We start from the raw sequence: 17,633 nt of genomic DNA on the forward strand, positions 1-17,633 counted from the left end.
TTACTTTCCTTCCAGGAAAGTAAGCATAAGCTGACCTTGAGGTCCCTGGTTAATGTCTGACACTGTTCTACAGCTGCTCTAATAGGTTCTGCCTATTCCAAGAAACCAGAACAGTCATAGGTCAAAACAGGTGCCTTGCCTACCTTGTAGACACGAGAGGCTAAAGCACTGGTTTGCCTATAGCTTGTGGCAGAATGTTGGTCCTGAGGAAGCCCAGAAAACAGCTAAAGAAACTTTTCTCATTGTGTTCTCATTCCCTTTGGTTTCAAATGAAAGGTGAATTCTTGCTGACCTTTAAAATGTCAAGCTTCTAACTTGATGCTTTACTTCATCTGATTGTATTTATATGTCTGCACATAGCATGCATGTTCAAATGCATTGAGGAGAGCATGTTGTGGTGCAAAGGACTGAGGTCAAATAGCATTTGAAGCTTGGCAGTGTGGGGATTTTGGGGGGTTTGTTGTGCTTTTTTGCAGTTTTGTTTGGGTTATTCGTCCTTTGTATTGGACCTTATACTTGAGGACTGGGTTTTCCTTATCTCAGTGTTTCAGAGATCATACCTACTCCCTGAGGGACAGCTGTATCTTAATGGATATTGCATCCCAAAACAGATGATGCTCCATGAGATCCTGTATGATCAATCTCTACCTTTAAAATCTGTTACAGCATCCCTTTCTCTATTGTTTAATATGTGTTTATTTCTTTTTAGATGCCTTGATGAAAAAAGCCTTCACTTCTGCCACATTTAATTCAGATGCATTTGTCACAAGCCTCTTGGTCCACATGGGACTACTTAAGGTGAGGAAGCAGCAAAGAGTTAAGTTATGATCTGTTTATGCTGTTGAAAACCAGACTGGTTGGGTTTTGGGTAGTTACGCTGCTATGGAGGCAGTTGGGTGCCAATGCATGCCTGATGCCCAGGGACAATGGAAGTCTGCAGGTCCAACAGAAATTGCAAATGGCAAGGTTGCATTAGGATGAAGATGTCAGCCCTTTGTACCTCTTCTGCTTAATGTCCTGTGCATCCTTAGTCATCCCTTAAAGGAAGGGAGGGTCAGGTAAGGAAATAGTGCTGCTGTTGGACTACAGTGTCTATAAAAAGCCATGTTCAGGAGTTAATCTGCTATGTTACTAATGTGACTTTAGGACATCTCTTAGTAGCATGACTCAAAAACATGTATCCCAACTACTCATGCTAGATCAGCAGCATTCAACTTCATGCTTTGGAGTATCTTGCCAAATACTAGCGTTAAATGTGTAATTACAGGGAATAAACTTTCTTGTGAGAAAAGATGGGGGCATCAGGAAAGTTGAATGGATGGAAATTAGAATACCTACAGCTTCACTTTCAGTGAGATGGCTGGGGAGAGGTTCTGTCTGCAAACTTAAGTACTTCTGCCTATTTGTGCTACAAGGGCTAGTGTTTCTCACTGCCTTCAGACCTAGGAGCTGAGAATGGACCAGTGCTGAAGCTTTCTGTTTCTCAGAGGGGTAAATAGAACCAGAGAGCTTTTTTGGCTCAGTGCCTGTCTTGGGGACTACCAACTCCCTCTTACAGAAAATAGCAAATATGTACAAAGTACAAAGAATAGACCTGTGCTCCTGAAGAACTTTCAGGCCAGGAAGAGGTATTGATGAAGCCCTTGAGGGTTAGCCAGCTGATTGTCTTCTAATATAGAAGGCTGCTCATGGATTAAGCACATGTGGAGAGGAAACATCTTCCATAATTTTGTCCCACATAGCTGGAAGCACATGAGCAATGGTTATTCTGGAATGAATTCATGATCATACGTGTAGGAATACAGGTTTAGCTCTATAGAATGCCTGTAGATTGAAGGACTTTAGTTGAAACAGCAGTGGAGAAATAAAGGGAAACAATGTAAGAGTTGGGACATGTAGGTTAGCATCACTAACCTACAGCAGGAGTAACTTGTGTATCATGTAAGCAGTGGGATTAGCTTTATCTTGTACGTGACTGTGAGACCAATTCTGGGAATACTGCACCGAGTTCTGGAGGAAGCCTGACAAAGAACAGGAGATGGTATAAAAAGGTGCTACAGAATAATACAAGAGAAATTATTTTAATGAAGGGAACTGAATTCTTTATGAAGTCTGGAATTCCTTAAGAGAACACTCAAGGCCTCTGAGAAGATTTTGTAGTTTCACTTGCAAGTTCACTACTTTTCTTTTTGCCATTATGACTGCTGCCACTTGATAAGTAGTAGAATGTTCTTGATGCTGCTTTATTTCAGATGATGGTGCTAGGAGGCTGTGGAATTGGCTTTGTCTTGAGAAACACTGCACAATTTAGTGACCATCTTTCCTGCAGAAAGAAAAGCACTTCGTTCAACAGAGTTTGTTGCCTCTCAACTACAGTGGATTAGATAAAATAGTCATTTTCTGATGTCTGACTTCATCTTGTTCTTTTCTCAGAGTGAAGAGAAGGTCAAAGTTGCCCCAAGCCTCTATGGTATTCTTATGACCCTGAATCATATGGTCCAACAAGATTATTTCCCGAAATCTCTGGCCCCAGTTCTCTCTGCTTTTGTGACAAAGTGAGTATTGTACTTGCCATGCAGTCTTCTCCATGGGAGCTAGTGAAACTGAGGGTTATAATAGCTACATGCAAGATGTTCTGTTAAAGCCTACGAAATATCTGTTCTGAAATTAAGGATTAATAGTATAATAGGCCTCTACTTTTATCTTGTTTACTGCAGTATGCAAGGTTTAGAGTAAAAAAAAAAAAATCATCTTGATCTTAAAGAAGAATTAATGAAAAGCTGGCTTTGCAACCAGCTGGCTCTGAAACAGAAACTACTAATGCTATTGACAGAACAGCTGGTTTTGAGCTAAAGGAGACCTGCTGGGTTTCTAGCCACTAATCTTGGGTGAACTATGAGTACACTGGATCTAATTGTGCCCTCCAAATCGCCCTTCTGAGTATGAGGGTCAGCAGAGCTCTGCCTGGCTTGCCATGCTGTGTAACACTGCGAAACACAAAGGCTGAATTTGTTCCAAAATTAAACTTCCTGCTGTGACAGCAGCAAGGTTAGCAATTTTTGAGAACTAAATTGGGAGCATGTGTGCTGAAGAAGCTGCTTCTACTGCCTGCCTCTGTTTTTTGTAGTATAGGTATATAATAAATGTCCCACTAGCTCTAGGGTTTTTAATGTGCTAATGCCTATTAAGTGCAATAGCTGTGGAAGCTGTATCTGTTCTGGATGAAATTGATGTGAACTTCAGCATTGATGGGACTTGTAAAAAACACACCAAATAGACCTTTCCTCAAGAGAGGAAGGGTTAAATACTACTGTTCAGCAGTCAACAGGAAAAACAGTCTGAGATTGTCACCTAAGACAAAACAGCTGCAGCCCAAAATCCATTTGGAGCTTAGTAGTGCTTTGGTGTGAACCCTGTGCTGTGTAGGATGAGAGTTCCTTTTTAACTGGTTAGAGGATGAGCCTTAAGCCTTCTTGATTTTCATGGTATATGGGTAGCATGCAGATGCTTTGAATCTTGCTGATAAAAGGTAGAGGCATCAAATACTTGTGATCAGCACAAACTATGGGTGATTAAGGATGCAGTTAAATATTGGTAGTCTTTTTGTAGTCTGCTGGGATTGGAAGCAGGCCAGTTGCGATAAGGTGTTGGTGTGACTGAAGCTGTTAAAGCTGATGTGTAACAGTGGTACGTGGTCAGCAACCACCCATGCTAAGGTCAGTTTTGGACAATAAAACCATGTAACTAGCTTGCTTAGTGGTGTAAATCCTAACCCTAGAGGCTCTTCTGGTGGAACAGTTTGCCATCTATCTCTTTGGCTTCATTAGGCAATTACGGGCCAAGGATCATATACTTTACCAACTGAACAGCTATACCTCCAACTCTATAGGTTTAAGCAGGAAGTATCAGAACTTGCCATGTGAAGTTGTCCAGATGGATCACATTATTTCTGCTGTTTCCTACACTGCTGCCTGTGATCTTGCTTGCTGATCAAGTAAATGTGTGCAGTGTAAGGATCCAATACCAGCCCTAAAATAAAAAGGTGAAGAAAATGACTTTATCAGGTGTTAGTTATGTGGAGATCCAGCTTGATCATAACAAGTGCTGCTTGTCACCCCCCAGCCCTCCATACAGGATTTGAATCACTTGAAGCTGGGAATACAGAAAGGGGACTTTGGTTCAGTGTGTTTAACCATTCTAATTGCTTATGTTGGGTTCTAGTTCCCAGAGTAACCTTATAACTCAACTTTACATGTCCCTCTAAACAAATTTGCTTATAAAAAACACTTGTCTCCCTTTCCCTGTGTGTGTGTAGGCCTCTCCCAGGCTTCAGTAAATGTTTCTCTCTAGATGCTGCTGTACATACAAAATAAGAGTAGGAGTCTGGCCTTGTTTTTTTTATTTTTTTTTTTTCCTTTGGTTGAGGAGTTGATTCCATTGAATGTAGAGGCAATATTTCACTACAAGCACAAGAGGGAAAAGTGAGATTGTTCAAAGCTTCTGTAAAAGCTGTGTGAGAGTCAAGGGCCTCTCACAGTAGAAAGCAGATCTCTCTGCCTGCCTTTGGTATGCAAGGGTGCTAGTACCAAGTCTGCAGTGTCCCTGGTGTTACAAAATTCTTGGAGCTGAAGCGTTCTCTGATTTGCAAACCCTTCTGCTGCAAGGTCTGGTGATACCATAAATTTCCCTAGGTCCTGTGCAGCATAATGATGTCAATGCTATATATAAGCAGTATACTTGTGTTTTATAAATACATGTATTTCTTAATGTTTTCCTTGAGGGAATAAGGAGAGCAGCTGTTGTATTCTTTACAGTTGTCTGGAGAGAACAACAACAGTTCAAGAAACATAAAGTCCAGTTAAAACAGCGTGTTGTAATTTTACCCCAGCTAGCAACTAAGCACCGTGCGGCTGCTTGATCACTTGCTGATAGTGAGAAGGGGGAGAGAATCAGAAGAGTAAAAGTGAGAAAACATGGGCTGAGATAAAGACAGTTTAATAAGTAATGGAAAAGTTGTGTATGCAAGCAAAGCAAAACAAGGAATTCATTCACTTGTTCCCATTGCTGGGCAAGTGTTCAGCCATCTCCAGGAAAGCAGGGCTCAGTCACACATTACTCTGACAACTGCTGTAACTCTGAATGCCCCTCGCCCTTTCTTCTTCCACCAGCTTTATATGCTGAGCACTGTATGGTACAGAATATCCCTTTGGGCAGTTGGGATGAACTGTCCCAGCTGTATCCCCTCCCAGCTCCTTGTGTGCCCCCAGCCTACTCACTGGTGGAGTGAGGAGCAGTAAAAAGTCTTGACTCTGCCTGCCTAGAAATAAGGAGAATGTCCCTGTATTATCAACACCGGTTTCAGCACAAATGCAAAGTGTAGCTTCATACAAGCTACTGTGGAGAGAATGAACTACCCCAGCCAAAACCAGCACACAGCTTCTCAATTAATCTACGCCCCTTGTCTTTCCTTGGAATTCAGTCATAATAAAACCGCATCCTAATCTTAAATTACTCCACTCTGTCAGTCCCATGCTTCATTTACAGCAAACAGGTATGGGTTGTTTTTTTTTTTTTTTTTATATACTTTCTAGGTTTTTCTTTTGGGGTTGTAGTTCCTTTGAGCTCCTAGAGCTGTAAACTTCTTGTAGCTGCCTAGACTGGAGCTCTGCTGCCTTGTGCTGTAGAGGGCTTAGTGCTGGAAGAGTAATTTGCCTTTCCTTTGTGACAGTTTTTGATGTGGGTTATGTTCTCCATCCAAAAAGAAGAATTGTGAGCAGCATCCATCTTGCTCTGCTGCTGTCAGGCCTTATTTCCTATTTTTTTTGGACACAAGAGGGTGCTGTGAATCCACATGTGCTTTTATATAATCTTTTATGTGAAAACACTGAAAGGATGTGGATGTCTACCTGCCCACTGGGGGAGGTGGTGTTTTTTTTGGGGGGTGTTCTGCTGCTCTTTGCAGTGGGATTGGATCCCATCACTGGCCTCTTTCAACAGTCCATAGCATGGAGTGGCAGCAGTTTAACTTCACAGCAGATGAAGAGGCTCTTGGTGTTAGAAGAGGCTTGGGGTTAGGAGTGAAGGTTGAGGGAGCTTGGCTGTGATCAGCAGCAGCAGTTTAGATTCCCTATTTCCAAAAATGGGGAGCTGCCCAGACAGAATCAGCCTGCTCATTACAAACAGGGCTGTGTCTTCTGAAGATGACTGAAATACCTTACCCAGCCACTTTGAAGATAAACTGTGAGTTGTGTCTGTTCAGTGTGGGGCATGGAATGGCTCTTGGAGAAATAAAAGGGGTTAACTCTCCTTGCCAATACTTCTATTAAATTGCAGCGGACATGGAGCCCTATACTAACCAAGCACTGCAGCTATTGCTTCTTGTTTTTTACCTAGGTATTCTAATCTTTATTTCAGCTCACCCTTCTTTCCCAGGTTGAATAGGCTTCACTGCTATTACTTTTTAAAGTTTATTTTGATATGGTGGGAGAGGTAAAATTGGGTCATAAATAGCAGATGACTTGGTGAGTAAAGTTTTGAGTAGGAACAGGCTTGTCTTCTGTGGTTTAGGGCCTTGAACAGTGGATCTATATGGAAAATCCCGTTGCAAGAAGGGAGGGAAGGGGGCCTTCACCCTCACCTGTGGTGTTCTACCAAAAATGAGATACTAGCATGCAGAAGCCAACAATCTGTTCCTGGCTTGTGTACCTGTGGAAATAAATGGTCTGACTCTTGGTTGTTGTCTTCCTGACCTGGACGCAGCAATGGGAGAGTGTTTTCTGCGAGAAGCAGTGATTTGTGCAGTGGTGAGGGAATTGTTTCGGAAGAGAGAACCGAAGGGAAAAGATGTAGGCTTTTGGATGTGCAAGCCCAGTGCCTTTGAAATACTGTTTATTTGCTCACTCAAAGTCAAATAGAAAGCAGTTCTTAAATTTAGTGTTTTAAATCTGTGTCTCTCGTCTTCCCACAGACCAAACCGTGCTCTTGACTCCTGCTCGTTTGCTCGCCACATGCTCTTACAAACCCTCCACCAGCTGTAGGAGAAAAGAGACATGCTGCTGTGCCCTTCCCTCCTCGTAGGACTGTCATCAGCAGAGAACGAAGAGCTGCATGGTGGGAGAGGATCCCAGAGCCCATACAGACACACTGTCCATTTTTCTTTTCCCTTTCTTTTTCTCCTCCTCCCACCCCCTGTAGCTCTGTCCTTCCTTCTGCTTTCATAAACATGGACAAATCATGCTGATTTTTTTCTCTTTATACTCTTCATGAAGTGACTCCCTGACCTGCAGGGCAGGTGCTTATGCTAGAGTATGTCAGGGCTGCTCTGAGCTCTGCATGAATTGAAGAGTTCTCCACTTTGGTCGCATTGGCAAGGGTCTGTCAAGACTAATACAGGGCCCAGAAGTGCTGTCATCAGGATCAACCCAGTTGTGAATTTTATTTTATTGGACTGTGACTCCTGTCTGGTAGCATTCAGCATGGTGCAGGAGGGAGGTGATAATGTTCCTGCTTCTCCAGGCTGGGGGAGTGCTTGACCCCCTTCTGCTGCTGCCAGGTCAGAGGGGCAAGCTGTGCTCCCCTTTGCTACTTCTTTCAAGTCCATTTGTCAATGGCAGTGTGTGGCTGGTTTGTATTTTAATATACTGCTCCCTTTCTGCTGTGGCTTGGAGTATCTGTGTAGTGTGGCTAACACTGGTGGCCATTGCTTAGGGAGCAAGTGTATTTTTATTGTAAATTTTTTTGCCATTGCCTGTGTTCTTCCTTCTTCCTGCCCTTTCCCTGTTCCTCTCCCTTCTTTTCCTAATTAGATAGGCTTGGCTTGGAAATGAATACAAAAATCCTTGTGGAATACGTGTTTGCTTTCTCCTGCCTTGACAAAACAGTGGGACTGCGTGTGCTGTACGTGTGTTTGAAAACTGAGCACATGCAAGAGTATGAAGAATTAGGGCTGTGCTGACCATTCTTGGGTTGGGCCGTTCTTACTTCTTGCAATGGAGTAGCAGCAGATGCCCCTCAATCTGGGTGGAGGATTGTCCATGGGCCTGCGTGTGTTTTGTGGCATCTACCTGTACGACTTCCAGGCACCCAGGCTCATCCTGCTCCCTCTTCATTCAAGCCTCTGAGAATCAACTCATCTCTCTCTTCAGGTAGCAAAGAGTTGTTCCTTCCCTTTCTGTTTTCATTTAAAGAATATTCACCTCCCTTAACCAGCCTTGCAGTCAATGTGTGCAGTATAAATGGGGCCAGTGCCAGGAAAGGAGGCCAGGAAATGGAGTTAGGTGCCCCTTCCCTGTGAGAAACATAGAATAGTTAGGGTTGGAAAAGACCTTAAGATCATCCAGTTCCAACCCCCTGCCATGGTCAGGGACACCTCCTGCTAAACTGTGCCACCCAAGGCTCTGACCAACCTGGCCTTGAACACCACCATGTTCCACAGCTGGCCTAAATGCAGGAAAAGCTGGTGTCAACTCCAGGGTGTGCATGGACAATAACAAGGCCTTGGGGTACTGCATTAAAATACAGTATGCGGTATGTGCAAGACCTGCTTGCATGCACTCAAATTCTTCCAGATTGTGGGCCTGTTCAGGGCAACCACTGATGTAATGGGGGTGGCTGTGGGAGGGTTTTTGTGGCTATGATCCCATCGGGAAAGTAATGTCTAGCCTGAGGTGTAAGAGATGCTGCTCTTCATGTAAGAGCAGTGTCCTTTGTTAAAACAGGACAAGGCTGCCCCAAGAGCACAATGCGTCTTTTCCTCATTTCTGTCACCGAAGCTGGGAACTCCTCTGTGTCCAAATGGGTGAAAAACAACTGAAGTGAAGGTACCTGCACCTACAGAAGGGAGCTTCAATCACTGCAAACTGAGCCCTGCCTCTTTCACCTCATTCCTGGCTTGTTCCTTCAGGTGATGCACAAGCAAATCTGTAGTTTTGCCCTCAGTTTCAGGGCAAAACTGGGACATAACAAAAATCTGTGTTTTCTGTAAGTCTTGAACACAGCTTTTCTTGAGGCTCCTTGGTGCCTTGCTGCTGTTCGTGCCCCTCTGCTCTGGAGGAGGGTCATGGAGAAAAGGATCATGATGCAGAGACCAAGCCAAGGGGTTATACTGTACAGGAGGTCATCTGCAGTGGGTCTGGTGGAGCACAGTGTGTGCGTACAAAGAGACTGCTAAAGGTCAGAGGGATGATGCTGCTCGCACACAGACCTATGGGCCAGGTTGTGGGGCGAATGCGTGCAGGAAGCTTTGAGTAGAACAAGTTTGGGATGCTGATCCCTAAGTGTTTTTCAAAAGCAAGCAATATTTAGTAGCAGGATTTTCCTGGTCCTCAGTGTCAAGGTCAGATGTCTATAGGAAAAAGGGGTGTGTGAGGGTAGAATTTATGGTCTGCAGAAACCAGATTGCTTCTAGGTAGGACATGGGCTCAGAAGTCCCTCAAAATTGGCTTATGCCTCAAGATTAGGAAAAAAGAGGGTGGGAATTGTTAACTGTTGTTTCCAGCAAAGTTGGTCCCAAAGGAGGACTGGTTCCCAGTGGTACCCTGAAGGAAGACAGGGTCATTCCAGTACTGCTTCAGCCTGTCCTGTGCAACTATCTGACCCCAAAAGCACTGCTGTTGTCAGTAGCATTTTTAGTTTGAACATAGCCCGGCCAGGCAGCAGTGGTGCAGAGCTTTGTCTGCATGGAGCAGTTTGGGGTGTCGGACTTGATGATCTTAAAGGTCTTTTCCAGCCTAGTTGATTCTATGGTGTGTGAGCAGTGAAACCCTATACTGGTAAATAGGATTGGCCTCCGTACCAGCAGAGGTAAAACATTTTCTTTCATGGAAAGCAAAAGTATCAGACCTGGTAGAGGTGGGTTAAGCCACACCAAGTGGAAGTTCAAGTCTGCTGCCATGCCCCATCAGGCAGAAAGCAAAGGCTGGCTGCCTCTATCCAGCCTTGGTAGAAGCTAAAGCTCTGCTTTAGATCACTGCTGGGTAAGCAAACAAACTAAAAGCCTGGGTGAGGCTGGGGAAAGGGCAGACATGGCTCTTGGTGCCAGGGTGCTTGGTTACACACCTCGACCTCCCTGTGGTCCTCCAGCAGAGCCAGGGAGGTGTTAGTGCCTTCAGTCAGCCATGCAGGGGTGGGAGGACTGGGCCAGGATAACAGGTGGAAATGCCACATGGTGGGGAGCTGGGTGTGCTGGGCAGGGAGCTCCACATCAGCTGGCAGATGGTGTTCCACCGAGGTGCAGGGTGGTCACAGCAGAGGCTGTGGTTCAGGTTCCCCAGGCACCTCCAAGTGGCCCTTAGGCAGAGGGTGGTGATGCTCATCAGGTCTGTGAAGAAACCAGCCTCCAGCATGGGGAAGAGGCAGTTCTGCAAGGTCATCTGCAAGGTGGTAGCGCTGGGATCATACTGTTAGGTTTGAAATGGCCCTTAAAGCTCATCCAGTTCCAACCCCCTGCCATGGGCAGGAGCACCTTCCACTAGAGCAGGTTGCTCAAAGCCCTGTCCAACCTGGCCTTGAGCACTGCCAGGGATGGTGCTGAGGCACCGAGCACAGCACTTATTAGTAACAGCTCAGAGGGGCACAGAGTGAGGACCACCAGCCAGAGCACCCAGAACAGACACTGCTCCCTTCATGTGGTCCTCCACAAGGCCACCATCACTTCAGGGCGGGTCTTGGTGGTTTGGTGCAGGCTCTGAGCTGCCCAGGGTGACTCCTGCCAGCCTGAGGCAGATTCATCCCCTCTAGATCTACATCCCCAGCGGTCCTCCCTGTGTAGCAGAGTGGAGATGAGCACAAAAGCAGTGCCACAAAGGTGCAGTTGGGTCACTCTGTGCCATGGGAGCAATAAGCACCCTGGGAGCTGCAGGGATGAAAAGGATGCTAGCCCAAGGCCACAGCTAGGAAGGCTTTGGCCATCTGGCAGTGGGGAGGTTGGCAGACCCCATCCAGCATGTCCATCACCCACAGGTGGCACCAGGATGGGATGTACTGGTTCTGGCAGCTGAGGTGATTGGTGAACAGGGGAAGGGCTTGAAGGGGAGAGAAACATTAGTATGAGATTTTTGTCAGGCTGCAGATCTGCTCGGGTTCCCTGGGGGAATGAAGCCTGGAGCCAAACAAGGGAAATGAGAGTCGGGGAGGAGAATGAAGGCCTCCGTGCTCTTCTGCAACTTGTTTGTTTCACACAGGCACTGCCACCCCTGGCCTCTTGGAAACAGGCAGAGAAGCAAAAGGAAGAGATGGGGGGGCTGTAAATGAGGCACAGCCCCGTAGCCAGCCCTGCCAGCTCAGGCTTACTGCTGCTGTTGCCGTTTTGGCTGGATGTCACCTTTCTGCCCCGCAGCTCTGTAGCTCCTATGACTTAGGCAGCCAGGAAAGAAGAGGCAAAGCCTGGGCAGCAGCAAGTGCAAACCTCATGTGGGCTCTGGTTGGGCTGGTGCTGGGGTGCTCTGGGCTTGGGCTCCCCTGTGCTGGTGCTCCTGGACCCCTGTGATACAGGGAGGGAGGTGATGGCTGGGTCTCTGTCCTCTCTCCAAGGTTGGCCTCCCCTTCTTCCCCACCTCCTCCTCCTTCTCCTCCTCCTGTGTTTCTGGCTCCGTGCGGCGAGCGCTGCTGGGAAAGCGACACAACGGGCCCCTTTCAGCTCTTGCTTCTGCAGGGAGAGCAAATACTGGCACAGGCGCTCGGCTGCTGCTGCACAGGGTGGCCGGCTGCTTTTCCTCCCTTTCCTTACCACTCCTTGAGGTCCAGGTACCCCCAGGCCCCAGGTGGGTGACCCCCCAAGGTGTGTGGGACAGGGTGGGGGGTGATGCTTGGCATGTGGATGGGGGCTGACATGGGGACATTGCGTTGGTGACACTGGCCAGTGGCTGCATGGAGGGCCTGGTGACCCCTGTGTGTGTGTGTGGGGCTGAGGAAGGTCTGGCTGTGATGGCGGGTGAAGGGCAGATTGGGGATGGAACAATTGGGTATGAGGAGCCAAGCTGGGCAAGGGGATGGGCACCGTGTGGCTCTATGAGTTACAGCCTTGCAGACCCCACTGCTTCTGCTCCGCAGAGCTTACGGGGTGTGCACTGACCATAGCTGCAGCCCCACCACCCCCTCTGTGTTCCCCCAGCCTCGGCCTCTCTCTGGCACCTCCACCCCAGGGGCTCACGTCTGCCTGGCCAAACCAAACCCCTCCTTCCTGCTGCTGAACAGTGGTGATTTATTGCAAACCCTGCTATGAATAGCTTGGAGAGGCACAGGACTCTGAGGTGGGAAGTGGCCAGGGTGACAGAGAGGAAACATTTGCAATCAAGAGGTGGCAGCTCAGCGTGATCACGTCCTGTGAATACCTGCTTGCCTTACACAAAACCCAAGCTTCTCATAGGGGGCATGTTGATACCTTGTACAGATCAAGGCCATTTTATGCTAGAGCAATACAAAGAAAATGGGGTGGGGGTGTATCTGCTCCAAGCCAGTTCCCCACAAGTGACACCAATGTTCCTGCCAAGCCCCTTGTAGGTGCTCCCAGATGTCCCTCAGGGAGTTTAGATTTCAGGTCTCCAAGTGGAGCTCGGCTGTCTGTGCCCTTCACTCTTCATTCTAAATGTTTCTTTTCTCCTTTTTCCACTCTCTTCCTTGTTTATGACCTGTAAAATCACTGCGTGAGAGCAAGAGGCAGTGAGACCTGCCCCACTAGGTCACAGCAACAGCCTCCTTGGCACCTGGTGCTGGTAGACCCGGCTGTCTGGGGATGCTTCTGGCTTCACCACCCTGTCTCCACAGCCACAGGTGCCCTCTGCCATGAGGCTGTCCTGGGGGCTCTTCCTGCTCATGGTGGCACTGGGGGAGACGGCTGCCACCCGCTGCCCCGCACCCTGTGTCTGCGACAACCTTCGTGCCCATGTCCTCTGCCTCAACGGGAGCCTGACGGCTGTCCCCAACACCATCCCGCAGGTGGGCAAGGGGACAGGGAGCGGGTGGTGGTGGCAGCCCTGTGGTAACTCAGTGTTTGTTTGTGTGACCGCAGCTCACCAAGAAACTGGACCTTCGGGGCAACAGCTTCACAGTCATCCCAGCGGGAGCCTTCCTTGGCACCCCGTACCTCACGCACTTGGACCTGCAGCGCTGCAAGGTGGAGAAGCTGGAGGAAGGGGCTTTCCGAGGGCTGGGGAGGCTGCTCTACCTCAACCTGGCCTCCAATGACATAGCCATCCTCTACCAGGAGTCCCTGGATGGGCTGTCCTCTCTCCAGCAGCTCATTCTGGAAGGGAACCGCATTGAGGAGATCCAGCCAGGTGCTTTTGGCCATCTGGGGTCCCTCACTGTCCTTGACCTGAGGGCAAATGCCTTGGTCTACCTTCCAGACATGGTCTTCCAGGGCCTGGTGGTCCTCAGGTGGCTCCGGCTGTCCCACAACACCCTCCATGTGCTGGGCAGTGAGGCCTTCGCCGCCCTGCCAGCGCTGCACAGGCTGAGCCTGGACCACAATGAGCTGCAGGCGTTGCCTGGCGAGGCCCTGGCCAGGCTGGATGGGGTGACCCGGCTGGACATGGGCCATAACCCCATCACCTGCCTGGCTGAGGAGGCGCTGGCCATGGCCTCCCTGAAGCACCTCTTCCTGGACCACGCAGCCCTGCAGGATGTGGCGGCTGAAGCCTTCACCCGCAGTCCCTGGCTGCGCACACTGGACCTGCACGCTAACCAGCTGCAGGGGCTTCCAGCCCTGGCTGGGGCTGGGGCACTGGTGAGGGTCAACCTGGCCAGCAACCCCCTGCTCTGCTCCTGCCTCCTGCGCCCCTTCCACAACTGGCTGGTGAGGGAGCGGGTACAGGTGGAGGGGACCTGTGCAGCACCCACTGCCCTCCGCGGCCGGACCCTGGACTCGCTGAGGCCCCTCGAGATGAGATGCGGCCACCATGAGCTAACCCCCACCCCTGCCACACCATCAGAGCAGCCGAGGGCAGACGGCAGCCCGCAGTGCCCCCGCGGGTGTTCCTGCTCCCCCGATTTCCACCACGGGTCCTGTGAGAACAGGGGCCTGCAGGAGATCCCCCAAGGCTTCCCCAGGGACACCCGCCTGCTCGACCTGCGCCGGAACTCCTTTGGGATGGTGCCACCGGACGCTTTCCCTGGCCTGAAGGAGCTGGTGTCCCTCCACCTGCAGAGCTGCAGCATCAGGGTGCTGCACCCTGGGGCGCTGCGGGGACTGGAGAGCCTGGTCTACCTCTACCTCACCGACAACCGCCTCTCCACCCTGGCAGCCACCGCCTTCGAGGGTGCCTCACGGCTGGCCTACCTCGACCTGGACCGTAACGCCTTCACCCGCCTGCCCACAGGCGCCTTCCAGCTCCTGCCCAACCTCATCTCCCTCCATCTGCAGCACAATGCCATTGGGGAGCTGGCAGAGGGTGACCTGGCTGGGGCAGGGGGGCTGTGCTGGCTGTACCTTGCTGGGAATGCCATCAAGCACATTGCTCCCACCGCCTTGGCTCCTGCCGTGATGCTGGAGAAGCTGCACCTAGAGGGAAACCAGCTGGCAGAGGTGCCCACGGCAGCCCTGCAGGGCCTGCGTGCCCTGAGCGAGCTGAAGCTGTCCCGAAACCCTATCAAGCGCATGGGGGACGGAGCGTTCCTGCCCGTGGCCTCCAGCCTGCAGCACCTCTACCTGGACAACATGGGCCTGGAGTGGGTGCGTGGGGCTAGGGACCCCTGAGAGGCAGAGTCACCACAGGGCACAGCCACTGGTCCCATCTTGTTCCATTGCCCTATAGGGGCTGGTGGCCCCTATAGAGGCATCCAAGATGTGTCCAAATCCCCAAGGCTTCAGGGTTTGCTCCACAGCCTGGCTGGGAAGGCTTGCCTGAAGCATTGCCTTGCTCCTACCTTGCCTCCAGCTCTTCTGTGATAGAATTATTGCCTCCAGCCCTGAAGGACACCCTATTTCAGTGGAGTTCAGACCATTCCCCAACCCCCATTCCCCCATCCCTAGCCATATTTCTTCTTATGGGCTGTCCTGTGGCTTCATTCACTATTACTCTGAATATGTCCATTCTCTCAAGAAAGTGGTATTAGCAGCACTCTCATAAGGGACACGGAGCTGTAGGAGCAAGTCCAGAGGAGGGCCATGAGGCTTGAGCACCTCCCATATGAAGACAGGCTGAGAAAGTTGGGGCTGTTCAGCCTGGAGAAGAGAAGGCTGCGTGGAGACCTCATAGCAGCCTTCCAGTATCTGAAGGGGGCCTACAAGGATGCTGGGGAGGGACTATTCATCAGGGACTGTAGTGACAGGACAAGGGATAATGGGTTAAAACTTAAACAGGCAAAGTTTAGATTGGATATAAGGAGGAAGTTCTTTACTGTGAGGGTGGTGAGGCACTGGAATGGGTTGCCCAAACAAGTTGTGAATGCTCCATCCCTGGCAGTGTTCAAGGCCAAGCTGGACAGAGCCTTGGGCAACATGGTCTAGTGTGAGGTGTCCCTGCCTATGGCAGATGGTTGGAACTGGATGATCGTAAGGTCCTTTCCAAGCCAAACCACTCTATGATTCTATGAGCTTAACAGCATGCAGGGATCACTTTAATACCTCTTGCATGTCACCTTATTTATTTCCAAGAAGGCTGAACAGGGTCTAATGAGTCCTAAAACGTGATTGAAACCAGTTGAGTTTTCACAGTCCCTGCTGTTTAAAATGGCTCTTTCATGTGGCCGCCAGGTTGAGGAGAGGCTCGCAGCCCCCCCAAGCTAACTGGTAGCTGAGGGGCAGAGATTGGCTTTCCTGCACCTGCCAGCACCCCCTGACTCACTCTCTCTCTTCGTTGCAGATTTCCCCCGGTGCCTTCACTGGCCTCGGCCCCAAGATCCGAAGCCTCTACCTGGAGGGCAACAAGATGAGCAGTATCCCCAATATGAGCAACTTCACTGGGCTGGAGATCCTCAACCTGCGGGATGTGCCTTTCCACTGCGACTGCCAGCTCCTTCCCCTGCGCCGGTGAGTGCCACAGGGGGGGAACGGCCCCAGGGGACATCTGCACCCTGCACACTGGGGGCCTGTGGCACGTTGGCTGGTTTGGGTCATGGTGGTGAGATGGAGCATGTGCCTGTGTGCAAGGATCGAAGTAGCCTGCGCTTTCCTGGCACATATTCAGGTATTCAAACGTCACACGGGTGAGACCCTGAGCAACATGGCATGGCTCTGAAGTGACCTGTGCCCACTCACAGGCACTGAGTTTCATCTCTCCCTTTGCCTCATCCCATTCCCTTCCCTGATCTCCTGCCATGTTTCCAGGTGGATCGACAAACTCAACCTCCGTGTAGGGGCTACCTGTGGGTCCCCTACAGAAGCCAGAGGGCTGAAAGTGAAGCTTTCCACCACCTTCCAAACCTGCCCTGGCTGGGGAGACAAGACCAAGGCTGCAAGCAAGCCCAGCAAGAAAAAGAGGTCGGGAAAATCACCAGCCAGAGGCTTCAAGAAGAGTAGAGCTTAGGAAATGTGCAGGTTGCAACAGGATTTCTAGACTTGTCCCCACCAGAGCAACATGGATATGGAACAAGATTCAAAGGAGAAAGGCTGGTGCCACCAAAGTGATGCTCATTTGCCAAAGATATGGGGTTTGGTTTTGCAGGACACAGAGACATAACCCTGGAGAGACCTGGTGCAAAAAGCTTCTGCAGTGTTTGCAGCATGCTTTGATGACTTAACAACAAAGACAAATCCTTGCTTTTTCTTCCCGAGGCTCCCTCCAGCCATAAGAAAAAGCTGAAATCCACAAGCTTCATTTTGTTTTTATGGGTGGGACTGCAAACAGCATCAGTGTAAGATCCTGCGCAGGCTCGGGTCTTAAAAGCAGGAAACACAAAAATCATCATGAGTGAAAACATAGCCTGAATTCCCAGCAGCGCCTCAGAATTAAAACATAAGCAGAACAAAACCTTTCTATGTCCTGCAAAATTTGATCAGTGTCCCCATCAATTGAATGGGATCACTGATCCCCTAACTGATCCCATCATAAGCATGTGCCCAACTTATTCCTCATGGCAGGCCAGGTTGGGATGCCCCAGACCCATTTTTAAGTCAGAATTTTGTTCAGATTGAGAAGGCTTTAAAAGACAAACTCTTCTAGCCATTGAACTACCATGGCTACAGCAAAAAAAAAAAAGAAAGAATCATAGAATGGTTTGGGTTGGAAGCGATCTTAAAGCTCATCCAGTTCCAAACCCCTGCCACAAGCAGAGACACCTTCTGCTAGACCAAGTTGCTCCAAGCCCCATCCAACCTGGCCTTGGAACACTGCCAGGGATGGGGCAGCCACAGCTTCTTTGGACAACCTGTGCCAGGGCCTCACCACCCTCATAGTGAATATCTCCTAATATCTAAATCTACCCAATATCTAATCTAAATCTAAGAAAGCTAAAGGCATTTGGAAATTATCATCCTATGAAGAAAGGTGGCTCTCAGGCCCAGCTGTTTGACAAGAGAAAAATGCAATGGCTTCACCCCTGCATTAAGCCATCTATGACCACTCAGTGAGAAGAGGCAGAGGTGCTGGGAGAGGCAGCAGCCAGAGGCAGGTGGGCAGGGAGGCCCCATCAAAAGCCTTTGATAAACCTCCCTCCCCTACTGTGCTCACCCCACCACGGTTTCTCTCTCCCAGGAG

At 49.6% G+C, this 17,633-nt stretch overlaps 2 protein-coding genes across 5 annotated transcripts in view; both read left to right on the top strand.

The window, feature by feature from the left end:
- RANGAP1 (Ran GTPase activating protein 1) overlaps positions 1–13,135 on the top strand; it is a 26,669-nt gene extending 13,534 nt beyond the window's left edge. For 2 of the 4 annotated variants that reach the window (XM_080616962.1, XM_080616961.1), the window contains exons 15-17: positions 710–798; positions 2,434–2,555; positions 6,968–7,240. In XM_080616962.1, coding sequence (XP_080473088.1) covers positions 710–798; positions 2,434–2,555; positions 6,968–7,037 — 281 coding nt within the window. In that variant the 3' untranslated portion in view covers positions 7,038–7,240. Of the gene's footprint in view, positions 1–709; positions 799–2,433; positions 2,556–6,967; positions 7,241–12,762 lie in introns of those variants that run through there. The other 2 variants (XR_013956741.1, XM_080616963.1) reach the window with 2 other exon arrangements.
- On the top strand, positions 12,781–17,505 carry CHADL (chondroadherin like; the record flags this gene model as incomplete). The annotated part of the gene is made up of 4 exons (XM_080616912.1): positions 12,781–12,933; positions 13,007–14,668; positions 15,801–15,967; positions 16,265–17,505. The coding sequence occupies 4 exons, from the start codon at positions 12,781–12,783 to the stop codon at positions 16,461–16,463; spliced, it is 2,181 nt and encodes a 726-aa protein (XP_080473038.1). The 3' UTR covers positions 16,464–17,505.
- Between the last annotated feature and the right edge of the window lie 128 nt (positions 17,506–17,633).

The sequence above is a fragment of the Psittacula echo genome (genome assembly GCF_963264785.1).
Source record: "Psittacula echo genome assembly, chromosome: 1".
NCBI lineage: Eukaryota > Metazoa > Chordata > Aves > Psittaciformes > Psittacidae > Psittacula > Psittacula echo.